Source organism: Melanerpes formicivorus, unplaced genomic scaffold (assembly GCF_026170545.1).
Source record: "Melanerpes formicivorus ecotype bairdi unplaced genomic scaffold, bMelFor1.0.p_v2 SCAF_10, whole genome shotgun sequence".
NCBI classification, from domain to species: Eukaryota; Metazoa; Chordata; class Aves; order Piciformes; family Picidae; genus Melanerpes; species Melanerpes formicivorus.
This window is the reverse complement of record NW_027142362.1, coordinates 11,432,603-11,445,675: the sequence shown is the minus strand read 5'-3', so window position 1 is coordinate 11,445,675 and position 13,073 is coordinate 11,432,603. Positions and strand designations below refer to the sequence as shown.

The 13,073-nt window shown below is 39.6% G+C and overlaps 1 protein-coding gene across 5 annotated transcripts in view; it reads left to right on the top strand.

Moving 5' to 3' along the window:
• ADAMTSL3 (ADAMTS like 3) overlaps window positions 1-13,073 on the top strand; it is a 183,851-nt gene that overhangs the window by 168,756 nt on the left and 2,022 nt on the right. For all 5 annotated transcript variants that reach the window (XM_068143673.1, XM_068143674.1, XM_068143670.1 and 2 more), the window contains 7 exons: window positions 2,014-2,196; window positions 3,772-3,891; window positions 4,833-5,045; window positions 7,437-7,620; window positions 10,034-10,238; window positions 10,913-11,022; window positions 12,703-12,917. In XM_068143673.1, coding sequence (XP_067999774.1) covers window positions 2,014-2,196; window positions 3,772-3,891; window positions 4,833-5,045; window positions 7,437-7,620; window positions 10,034-10,238; window positions 10,913-11,022; window positions 12,703-12,917 — 1,230 coding nt within the window. The remainder of the gene's footprint in view (window positions 1-2,013; window positions 2,197-3,771; window positions 3,892-4,832; window positions 5,046-7,436; window positions 7,621-10,033; window positions 10,239-10,912; window positions 11,023-12,702; window positions 12,918-13,073) is intronic.

The window sequence follows — 13,073 nt, the reverse complement described above, 5'->3', positions numbered from 1 at the left end:
TTCCAGCTGTTCTGTGAATGCTGTGTTGTGAGCAGAGGACTGTATTATGGGGCAGCATTGGGCTGAAGTTTGATACAGGCTCAGGTAAAAAGCTTGAATTTGAATCTTTTTATGTTTTGTGGAATTTGAATTTTTTTGCTTCAGTTTCATCTCAACTGCACTGCTTCTGGCTTACTTTTGTCTTTGATCTTCAGGATTTTGGTGCCATTGAGGGTATTCTGACGGCAAACTTCTAGGCCTTTAGATTAGAACAGCTCAGAATCCTCACCGCACCCCTCCCCACGCCCCCAGCCCATCTGTATATTAAATATATATGCCTGAATGGCCATGGAAAGTACACTGTAAAGGAAAAATATGTCTGAGAATGATACACTTTAGCCAGAAAGCTGGGGTAAAATGGAAAAAATACCCTTAAAACAAGACCTCTTCCTAATTCCAAAAGGATTTCTTGAAGTGGCATAAAGCTTCTTCTGGAAACTTGAAAAACAGCCTGATTTTTGGACCCTAGTGTACTCTGCAGATCTGTACTTTGTTTTATACAGTTTTACTCAGTAAAACACAATCTCGGGAGTTTAAAAGCACTGAACAGCTGCTAAATTGTCTAGGATAAAATCTGTGATTATGCAGAAGAGTGTTTCTCTCCTCTGTCCTTCTACACAAAGTGGTGGTGGGAGATTTTCCCTTCAGTGAAGTAGCAGGTTCCAAAAAGTATGTCTGGTTCCTATTACAGTAAAGGAAAAACTTGAGGTGTGCATTGGAAGTGCTAAGCCAATGATTGAAATGTTAAAGTTGTTCCTAAAGACTATTCCACATCATGAAGACATCACATGTAAAGTAATACTGCACAATGATCTGTGAAGAGAGGAGATTGAATTAGCATTCAACATGGCTGAAACTTCCAAATTCAGGGGGACGTTCTAAAGCAGAACCTGTTTTGGTAGTCATCAGTGAGCACTAATCAATATATTTAGTGGAAAAAAAAGAGCCCAGGTGAAAGACAGTTTAACAGTTCTGACTTACCTTGTGCTTTGCACCTTTGTGCACTTCTGCAGCTAGTTACTGTGCCACATATGTCAAAACTTAGGCAGTGATTTATCTAGCACCTTGGAGCTTTGAAAGAGCACTTCTGCTGCAGCGGCAGCTCAACCAGAGCACAAACAATGAAATGTCTGGCTTGCCAACATGCAAAGTATCTTTTCCAAGGCAAGTGTTTGAGGAACATAAAACAGTAGAATTCCTCCCACAGAGGCAGTACTGTGCCAGGACAGAAGTCATCTAATTAAAAGAAAAAAAAGTCCAAAGTCATTCCCTGGTTGAAATGTAGAATGACAAGTTGTCTGCAGTTGCTGAGTTTCTTGGTGTCAAAGCATTGTAATAGGAATGCTGATAGACCTTTGGCTTTTTTTAACATGGTAAATGAGTTTGCTGAGCAGCTGAGCCCCCGTTTGGTTGTTAATCGGTTGGTCTGTTCCTTTTCTTTCACACTACATTGTTACAAGTTGTGTCTAAGGCATCTGCAACTTGGAAAAGTTTTCAGGAGCTTTTATGCCAGAAGTTGGCTATGTGTGTTTTCTAATCTAATTGAAATAGATATCCTTTTTTTCCTGAAGAGAAGTATTTTTCTCAGGTGTTTTTCCACCCTTTTTCATTAGAAATTAAGTATTCCTTCCTTTATATATCCTGGGATGCAGATAAAAGAAAAGATGCTTTTGCTTGGCCCTGACTGGGGTTGATGGTCTCACCTCTTTCAGTAGCAAGACACATGAGCACATTGCTTTTGCAGGACTGGCAGCGATTTGTAAAGCTATTCTGTGAGCCTGCCTTACAGTACTTAGCTTTCAATCTTAGTGGGCTGCTGAATTATTAATAAGGCTCACAACTGAGTTTTGCTGCAGTGTCATTGCTTTAGCTTACACTATCCCTGAATTGACAAACTGTTATGGCAACAGTTACCAATACAAACCCTGTGCGTTCTCTCTCACAATAAATGTTTTAATTATTTGCATTTTAAAGGTGTTCCTCAACCAAATGTAACATGGTTTAAGAAGAAGGACATTCTACAAATGAATTCTTTCATGGTTTTGAATGGCTCTCTATTTCTGAGGAATGTTTCCTATGATGATGCAGGAACATACACTTGCAGAGCAACTAATGCTCTTGGAAAAGCTGAAGCTGCATCTGTTCTTCACTTAACTGGTAAGTGCTAAATGAGAAATCCTTACTGATAACAACACTGAGCCTCTTCGATTATGAAGTTTAAGCAATAAAGTGGTTGGGGGGATATTTAACACTTCATTATGAACTTGGTATTTTTTATTGCATCTGACTCCCTGGAATCTGTTCTGTATTCTGTTTCCTGTAATAGTGGATCTAGGTACAGATGGTTTGACTTGTGACTTCTTCAGAAATTGTTCCATCTTCCTTCTTCCAGGCAGCAAATACCAGCCCTTAAACCAGCAGACACACTGGAAAACTAAATGCACTGTCATATGCTGTTTGTTCCAGTGCTTTTGTCTGACAAATGGGGCAGAGGTGAGGTAGTCAGAAAATCTGTGAGGAAGTGCAGTGAAATGAAAGTGAAGGCTTTCATTTAATTTTGCGGTCTTATTTGGTTTTCATTTATTTGTTTGGGTTGGGTGTAGGGGGGGAGGTTTCTTGTGGTTTTTGTTGTTGGTTGGGGCTTTGGTGGTGTTTGGGTTTTTGTTACTTGTTCACACAGACAAGCAGAAGGCTTTGCACGCTGAGGAAAAACATTTTACCAGTGTAAAATGATCAGGGGGAAGTTAGACTATAACAAAAGATTTGAACTGTTCGGGAAGGAGAATCAAAGATACTATGCACTTTCATTAAAACAGCAGTGCTAAGTGGCAAGGACTGTGCGTTACTGACAGAATGCCCACATTTGTGGCAGTTGTGTTGTCTGATACATGATAAAAAGGAGGAGTTGCTCTAAGTGATGGGCATAGGATCCTGCATATATTGTGCCATCTGTATGCATAATGAAATTTTAGTTTATTTCTTTTTTTCTGCTGCAGCACTTTGTCATAATTCATCCTAATGGAACAGAGGAATTAGCCTTATTCTTGGAATTTCTGTATGTGCATAACTGGTAATGCATTAATGAATTTAGTCTTGAGCAACAGGAAATGCATCGTATGTCTTGTATGAATGTTACAGGCTTACTTTTCTAATAAATTTAATAGATTTAATGTAGAAACTTTCTTAAGCATTACAAACAACTTCTGCATTTCCCTGTTTTACATATTCAAGACTCTGAGGAGACCTTATTGTGGCCTTCCAGTATCTTAAGGAAGCTTACAGGAAAGTTGGTGAGGGGCTTTTTAGGATGATAGGTAGTGCTAGACTAGGGGGAATGCAGCAAAACGAGAAGTGGGTAGATTCAGATTGGATGTTAGGAAGAAGTTCTTCAGCATGAGGGTGGTGAGACACTGGAACAGGTTGCCCAGGGAGGTAGTAGAAGCCCCATCCCTGGAAGTTTTTAAGGTGAAGCTGGATGGGGCTCTGAACAACATGATCTAGTGTGATGTGTCCCTGCCCATGGCAGGGGGGTTGGAACTAGATGATCCTTGAGGTCCCTTCCAGCCCTGACAATTCGATGATTCTATAAATGAAGTTGAACTTAAAGAATTCCAAAGCACTATTATCCTGCTGCTTCATAATTAACATGTTGGATATTTTGATAGTTGTGGTTTTTTTAGCATAGTGGTTTAATTGTTGCTAAGAAGGGATCTTTTACACATTGTGTTACAGAACAAAGGTTTACAGAGAACAACACTTTGTTATCAAAAGGAAGCAGAAGGAAACGTGTCCTAATGGCGTCTGGAATTGGTACAAACGTCAGTGTGGTACCCGGGGATCCATTAAGAATAGGTATGTTTGTTCTGTTTTGACATTTAAATTGTATTATTTACTGGAGCAGGCTGCCCAGAGAGGTTGTGGAGTCACCTTCTCTGGAGACTTTCAAAACCCACCTAGGTGTGCTTTTGTGCAGCCTGTTCTAGGTGTATCTGTGTTAGGTGGGGGTTGAACTAAACAATCTCCAAAGATCCCTTCCAAACCCTACTGTTCTGTGGTTTTGTTATAATAGAGGGGTCCCCACACAGAAGTGAGTGTAATTCCCAAGAGTCCAGGTTTGGTGGCCTTCTGGATTTCCCAATTATATCTCAGCTTTCTATTACCAGGGAGGGAATCTCCAGATAAGCCACACAGTTATTTTTTTGATTCAGCTTTTCAAAGACTGTTTGAAGATGATGACCCGTTAGGCAATGCCTAGGTGACTCACCATGAGACTGAAGCGGTGTAATTTCTCTTTCATCTTTACTTGAAAACAGTGGGAGTGGATTCAGCTGGGCTTTAGAGCTGTTCTTTATTTTTCTGTCTAAATGAGTACCTCTGTTTTGTTTTTTCCATCCCTCTTGTGCCTGTGCCTAATTTCATTTAATGTGTTTATGACTCCTTTCCAAAACAGACAGAAATTCTTTCATTGCAAACCTATTTGCATATTGTAGAGTCTAGGATGATATCTTTGTTTCATTTAAATACTTATTCCCTCCACCCCCTTTGTTCATATTTAAGTTTGTAAGAACTTACTGAGAAGGGAAATACAAAGAACTATGGTAATTATATGTCACCTTACACACTTGATACCCAGCAAGGGGCATTCTGGATTTTGAGCCAGAGCTTGACTTTCAGTGATTTTATCTTTTTTTCAGACTGGTAAGATCTTTTGTGTAGAATCACACAGTCATGTACACAACCACAAACATTTCAATGTGTTTAGAAAATCCTGATAAAATGCTCTTGATTTTTAGGTTGCCCAGTGCCTCCCAGCTACAGAAATACAATTCGCTGGATTTTCAGAGACAGTCCAGTTGCGGAAGTTAAGAGCTTGGAATACCGAACCCTGGTTGGGGGTCGTATCCTAGAGGTGAACACCAGCTCTGGTCAATTTGCTGGACAATTCCAATGTTGGACTTCAGCTAGTGTAAAACCAATGTCAGTTTGGGTAAATGTCAAGAAGGAAGGTTTGTGGAAAATTATATGACAAATTCTTAAATTCTAAAGTGTTTTCTTTCACTTTGTAAAGACTTTCCTGAATCCTAAATTGCTTTTATACACAAAGTATTGTTATTTATTTATTATACATGTGTAGCTTCACCTGTGTGAATAGTCCCATTTAGGTCAATAGACAGTGTCCATACTCGTAGTTGGATATGAGAATTAATGTGTAACCGAAGTACCATGTAAGGCTTCTCCTTTCTCACCTGTGTAGCTGAGAGAATGTTGCCTGATTTGATGTCTTGCTGCTTAAACAGACATGTTTCCTCAGCTTCCCCTTCAACAAGTCATAGAAATTGCTGCCATGGTAGCCCACCAAACCGAATTTGAGGTCTCCTTGAGAAACATCTTAGCTATAATCAAAATAATTGTAATAAAATGGTTACATTCTGGCACCATTACAACAACATAGTAGCCACCTTACTGTAGACATCCTTAAACATATCAGAGTACCACAGCACACTGTACTTAATTTAAATGTTTTGAAGAACTTTTTGTGATGTTCTCTAATGTAAAGTGCTTGCACAAAACTAGTAGGTTATCAAATGTGCCACTGAGGATTTATAGATGAATTTGACAAGGATCTTGCATATGCACCAGCAGGACACTAGTCTGTATCTGCAAGCTTAAAAGTGCTTTGGAAATTGATTACATTATACTTGACCTTAAAAAAAAAGAGAGGTAGGAACATTGATCCTGTTAAGAATCTGATAGCAAAGCACCAAACTCCATTTAACAGTTCCAAAAAAACACAAATGGTCTTTAACCAGACAATACTCAGGGAATGCAAATCAGGTTTAAAAACAAGTATCTGTTAAATTTGTAAGCTTTTGTATGTGATTTATCTATTAACCTATCAATGTGATTCGGCTTCCTGTTTATGTGCAAAGGACTCAAGCAGTAATATCAGTTCATGTAAATCCCCTGTACTGTGTGTATGTGCATTCTCAGGGGCTGCCAGTTGATTACTTACGTGGATCAGAATGGTTCTGGTGTTCCTGGGGTTGAAGAGTCAGTTACATTTACAAATTTTGCTGACATATGTCTATGATCAAAATGTTTACTTTTAAATCAGAAGTAAATCGAAATATTAATTAACTGAATCAGAAAATACCCTAAGTTTATTTAAAAATGCATCCCGGCCTTCTTCCTTACACAGATCTCATTAAAGCCAGAATTTCTGAACTGATCTGGCCAAGTATTAAAGCATCTACCTGCAGTCTTTAACTGGACTGCCTTTCGGTTACCCAATACTTTGCAGTCAGGCTGGTCAATGTTTGGAGGAGATTCCATTTTTCAGTCATGAGCTTTAACTCTGATGCTTGTGTAAATGTTTCATCACTGAAATACTCATGTGTTTGTAAGACTGCAAAGTCTCCTTTGGTGGTTTTTGCACAGTAGGCATATTGAGGGCACTTCTGAGCAGTATCATCCTAGTTAAACAAACAATACAGTCTTTCCATCATAGTTACAGTCAGTAAATTTAACTATTTCTACTTTGAAAAAGACCCTTTTGTATTATTTTAAGCAATTCAGAAGTAATAAGGAAACATTGAAAAACAATAAGTTAAAGAATTCATTATGTGCTGGAAGAGTGAGCATGTGGACACAGCTGGTAGCTATCAATTATTCTTGGTTATTACAGAAAAATCTGACTCCTCCTGTGATCACATAAAAATCTGTCAACATTGCACGGTACTTCATCTTTTACCAAGTGACAAAAAAAAATTATGGGGGAAGGGATAAGTGTGGAACTGTGACTAAATATAAAGGTAGTAATTGTTAGAGGTGATTGGCTTTTAATATAAAATGCTCTTTAAAACAAATTCCCTTTTCATCTTGCCAGAGCCCTCAGTGGCAAATTATTTATGCATCAAATACTTTTCTGTAATATAGCACAGGATTCTCTTAAATCCTGAAATTAGGTGAAGTGTCTGGCGTCAGATGAGTTTTCTTCAGAATAAACTTCCTGTAGAGCAGCAGGAAACCTAGGGAAGCCTGATTTACAGTTTCCTCTTTTTAATGCTCATTGTATAAAAATGTTATGAAAGTTTTAAAAGAAGTTCATCAGTTCCTACTGTGAGCCAGGTTCTGCCCTTCGTGTGCACATATGCTGATCCCATTTGCCTTCTAGAGAACTTCATGCTCATATATAAGGGATGAACTTCAGGGAAATCTGAGGTGGACTAAATTCTACTTTGGCTTGTGATCTCTTTTCACAATGCTGATATATTTGCTTTTCTACAGAGGATGCAGTATCTATCTAGCTTACAGAATATGCTGCCAAATGGATTAAAATGTGACACAATCAGAATATATAGTGCTTCTCTCACACTGCTTTCAATTGCATTTCTTAGATTACAAATGGGAATATGCTGAGTGGAGTACTTGCTCTGCTAGCTGTGGGAATTCAGGAACCCGCTCCAGAAGTCTACAGTGCGTGAATGCAGAGAAACAAAAAGTGAATGAATCACTATGCAGAGAGCTGCAGAAGCCAGTGATTATTTACCAGTTATGCAACACAGGTGACTGCCCTGCCAGGTAAACTTTCTACCTAGTTTCCATGTGCTCTGTGTGTATTGAAATGCACTTACAGCCTCCTGAAATTGTTTCTGTGTTTATACTCTGAGTCTGAAATGTGGGATCAATTTCATCATGAACTCTGAAGCATGAGAGATAGGAAAATGGATCACAAGCGAGCAGGGAAACACTTAAGCTGAATAAACAAGGTCTGTGCAAGTCTTCGTGCTGCAGCAGCAGGAAACGTTACTGCTACCACCACACTAACACCTTGAAAACTAAGCTGGAGGTTTCTCTGAGACATTGTGATGCGCTAGTTCCATGCCAACACAGAGAAAACTCATGTTTAGCATGGTCAGGATACACTCTGCTCACCTCTTCTCCTTCTGCACCAGCAGACCTCCAAGTAGGATGGTTATTGTGGAATGCCTCATTTGTCTGTAATGCCACTCACCACAGTATCACACTCCTTTCATCTCCTTTTCTGACAATTTTCTTGCTGAGTCAGCTCTGGTACATTGTGATCTTGGGCAGAAAATCTTTATACCACAACCTCTGCTGATTCCAAAAGCCAAAATATTACCTCTAGAGCTCTTGAGTTGTGTTGAGCATTTCAGCTCAGCAAGGCGTTGCTCAAGGTTTTTAGCAGGAAATCCCACAGGAGTCCTCAAAACAAGTGCTTTCCCTTGCATGAAAGAATTGGCCATCACTGTCAGCAATGTAAAATGTGTGAAGGATGAAAAGTCATGCACACATTTTGGAGCTGTCTATCACTAGAAAATGTTTGGAGAGAAGTGGTAAGGCCTTGACTGACATTGTAGGACTGCATCTTGCCAGTATGTTCTAAACTCTGTTTTAAATACACAAAACATAGCAACAGATAAATATCAGGAGAAATTTGTTTATATTTCATTGTTAGCAGCCAGAAAACGAGGTCATCTGAAATTGTGAGTCTGAGCTCCAGCCAGCCTATAACAAGCAAAATTTTTGCCAGTGGAAAAATACTGAAATAGAACTAATAGATTGAAACACACAGACTCAGTTGCAGCTTGCCCTCTTAAAGTCCAGCCATTCAACAGCACATGACAGAGTTAGGATACTGGAGAGCCTGAGCAAGGTCATGCCTTCTAAGTGGACTGCAGTACATGACATAGCAATTAGCATTGGACCCAGACTACAAACCACAAAAGGCAGTTATTTCATCTAGCTAAACAGACTGGGACCTAAAATCTCTATTGATAAAATGGTTAGAATGATTGAGCTTGTAATTTGGCTTTGTGTATTTACCATGAGTATTTACATGTGTATTTACAATGTGAAATTGTTTGTGTACTAACATAATTAACTCTACCTTGAATTCTACCTTGAATTACATGTAGGCTAACATACAGATTGGTTTTCTTTTATGAAGTATTTCACACGTGCTGTGTAGGAAGAGTGTTCCAGATGCCTGGAGATTAGCTGTGTGTCTGGTTCTTAGTGATTCCTAATGCCTCTGACTTCTCCCTCTTCCCTGTGATTACTGACCTGGGAGACAAATACAAAATGTTCAGACTTCCTTTTCCATTTCCCTATGATTTGTGCAGGATCTTTTCATCCCAAAGCAACTCTTTGGGACCTACCCATAAAATTCCAAAGGCTTTAGATGTAGGATCAGTATCACAGGCCCTTAGAGTTCAAAGTGTTTGCATGTGTTTAACCACTTCTCAGCACAGAAGTACAGTCAAGCAACTACAGGGTTTTAAGCATGTACTTTACTTGTGTTTGACAAATTTGGGCCTTGCTGACTTGCACCAAAGTACTTGAGCTTTAAAAGAGAGAAAAAGGGGACAAAGGTCCAGGCTATAACACTTAATATTGCTGGAGTGGTTATGAACTGTTTGACTGTAAGAAAATTAAATTTCTAAGGAGAAAATAATATTTTTCTGTTACCACACTTGTGCTATACATTAATTTCCATTCTGTATTTCTAGCCCAGATTTATCAAAGGATCAAGTGGAATAAATTGTATTACCATCTCCTGCTTCTCCACTATTGTTCCTAGCTGCCAAGGCAGTCTAAATCTTTGCAACTTCTAATCAATAAATAATATGTTCTGCTCAAACTTCATTTTATACATTATGGGAAAGTATCCAGTTCTCCCTGCAGAAATGTGAAATCCAGCAGAATTTATAGGATTTACCTAGTTAAACCTTCTGGGTAACAAGCAGTGTAGCTTCTATTAGTGTATACTGAGCCACAGGTAGCTTAGATGCCATCAGTTAACCAAATTTACAAGATCTTGCTTAACAACTGAAGCAGCTGATGCTACCTTTTCTCACATCTAAAACTGACAGGTGCTTTGGATTTCTGTTTGAAAACAGAGCACTGCAAACTACCAGCAAGTTTGTGACACTTTTCATCATTGCTATAAATTCTTCTCTGCATCCTGTAGGTGGGTAACTAGTCCATGGTCTGAGTGCTCTGCATCTTGTGGCAATGGACTTCGCTATCGACAAATAACTTGTCAACAGGAAAGAGCCAGCGGCAGCGTGCTGACCCTGCCACCAGATGCCTGCACACACAGAGATCGTCCTGTGGGAAGGAAACCCTGTGTGGGTCATTTGTGTGCAGTGGGGACAGCACAGGCAAAAGGACAGGTAAGTTCCAGACTTTGTCTGGAAACTGTCTTATTACACAGGTGTATCATACCACTGGCTGAACATCTGTTCTCCTGCACAAAGGAAGTTGATGTACTAATTGTAATTGCCGTTTAGACCAGTGAATTAAAACCCCCCTTTTTAATTTTTGATGTGTGAGCTACTTGTCAAAGATGTGATCTCAAACATGAGTACTATTTTCAGTGTATTTTATAAGCTGATCCAGTTTTTAATAAGCATATTGCTTTTACTGCAGTCATACAAGAATACAGTTTGTATAGCTGTACTTGTGAAGTCTCCGAAGAAATAGGAATGTGCTGCAAAAGCAGTTGCCACAGAACCCTGCTTTCCTGTATTTTCTGTGCTGCTTCATTTGTGCAGTAAACTTCTGCTGATATTATGATTTGTATCATAATAGGAGCAAGTAAAGAATTAAAAGAATTAGTGATGTCATATTTGTGGTACAGGCTGTGGTTGTCAGAGCTACAGAAACAACTTGTAGCACTAGGCCTTTATCCGAACTGAGGTGTGATAGAGACAAAGAAGGAGAAATGGAGATCATGAATTATGCTGGGGATGTGTAACTGCCTAGAAGAGTTATTAACTCTTGTTATTAACTTTGGGTTTTCTTTTTCTTTGCCCTTACCCTGTGTTTTTTCCTTATCACTTTTCAGTGTACTGGTCACTGTGTCGACCACCCCGTAGGTTTGCAGCCTCGCCACTTTATATGTCAGCTTCGTAACGGATCTTGGGTGTCAAACTCTTCTTGTGATGAAAGAAGGAGGTATGCAGTTTGACGTAGTACAAGTTAGATTCTTGAGGTGATCAAACTAAAGATGAAAGATTGTCAATGCAGTATAACTATGCACATTTTTATGTATCAAACACAAGGAGAGGTGGTAGGGATTGTCAACCCTTGGTATGATTAGGAACCCAAGGAGGGTAATGGGTTTGATCAGAGTCATCCACTGTGCTAGTGGCAGAGCTAGAAACAGAGTGAGAGAATCTGGATTCCCAGAAAAGAAAGCAGAAAATGTAACAATTTGCCATAACATTTCTTATTGCTGCTGAACTAAGTCTCTTCTGATAGTACTTTTTATTCTGGTCTACTGCTGCCCAAATTTTATAAAGTGAGAGTTTCCCTTATTTTTGTGGACCATTTAAATTGGGTTACTAGTTTATGGCTGCTGAAACATGATGGATTTCTCTGCATGAATCAATCTCATTCTGCCTCTTTCTATCTACTGAGCAATGTTTGATGTGTGTAAAAACTGAAGAATTGAGAAAGTGTGATTTTTTTTTACTTCAAGGCACACATTCTTTGTAAGAACTCTGTTAATCTGGCTTACTGTCTTTAAACAACCCCTTTCAATATGATCAGTACAGGCTTTACAGCTCCACAGAATCTTAAGCAGCAGGTTTGCTTGAGGCTGTGCTATAGCACGTGGAGAGATGGCAGTCTGTGAAACATCATAGTAGCAAAAAGACAAACAAATTAAAACTGTGTGGGAGAGTCTGGGGCAAGAGACTAATCCAGACCAAATGTGCAGGTAGGGCAATGAAGGGCAGGGAATAAATAGGTATCACGTAGATACATGGGAACTGTTGCTATGGTTCTAGATTACTGGACCCCGCTCTTCATATTCTTGCTTCTGAGTTGTGAGCACTTTAAAAGCACTTTTGCTGCACACACAATTCTTGCTCCACTGAAGCACACAGTGAAATTTCCATGTAGTACTAAGATTTAGGATTTCACTTTGGCATCTTCAGATGTTTGAGGAGGTTCAGTATCAGCATAGATCCTATTCAGGAGACAGGTTATGCTGGCAGAACTTGCAGCATCCAGTATGCAACGTTCAAGGTCTGTTAAGTTTTCCTAAAGGTAAACTTTTGTTTTGTTTTCTTCACCATGAGAGTGGTGAAGCCCTGGAATAGGTTGTCCAGTGAGGTGGTTGAGGCCCCATCCCTGGAGGTGTCTAAGACCAGGCTGGATGAGGCTCTGGCCAGCCTGATCTAGTGTGAGGTGTCCCTGCCCATGGCAGGGGGGTTGGAACTAGATGATCCTTGTGGTCCCTTCCAACCGTGACTGATTCTATGACTCTGTGATTAAGGAATTGGTGTAAACAAATAGAGCCTTGTCTTTTGTTTCCTTACAAGTGAGTCACAATGAATGGGCACTAAGTGAAATGCAGGAAATTTAACTTCAGTATAATAAAAACCTTTTCAGCTCTGAAGGTTGTCAAGCACTTGAACAGATTACCCAGAAAGGCTGTGGAATCTCCATCCTTGGAGATATTGAAAACACAAATGGAAACAGTCATGAGCAACCCGATCATGTTTCCTGTGCTATGAGCAGGGGGTGTAGACTAATCAGTCTCCAGAAGTCCCTTCCAGCATGTGTTCTACCATTCTGTGAATAAAGTTTAGCACAAAGCATTTAAGTGCCATTTATTTTACACCACAGGTCTCCTGTCAGAAGAAACTGTTCTTCAGAGGCATGTGACGTTTACTGGCGGACAGGCCCTTGGAGGCCTTGCAGCGTGGACTGTGGCAGTGGATTTCAGTCAAGACAAGTGTATTGTGTACACAGAAAGAATAACAAACCTGTGCCTGATCAGTACTGCAGATGGAGGAAGAGACCAGTGACCTGGCAACACTGCAATGTCACATCCTGTGGCAGTATGTAAACTCTTATTTATATATGAGCATAGTAATAGTTTGTAGCAGTTATATTAGAAAGTGACTCACAGTTGTACACTAATGGTTCTGCAAGTGTTTGGTTGTACGTGAAAGGTAAAACTATCCTCTCCAAGGGGCACTTCATAATCCTGGAGT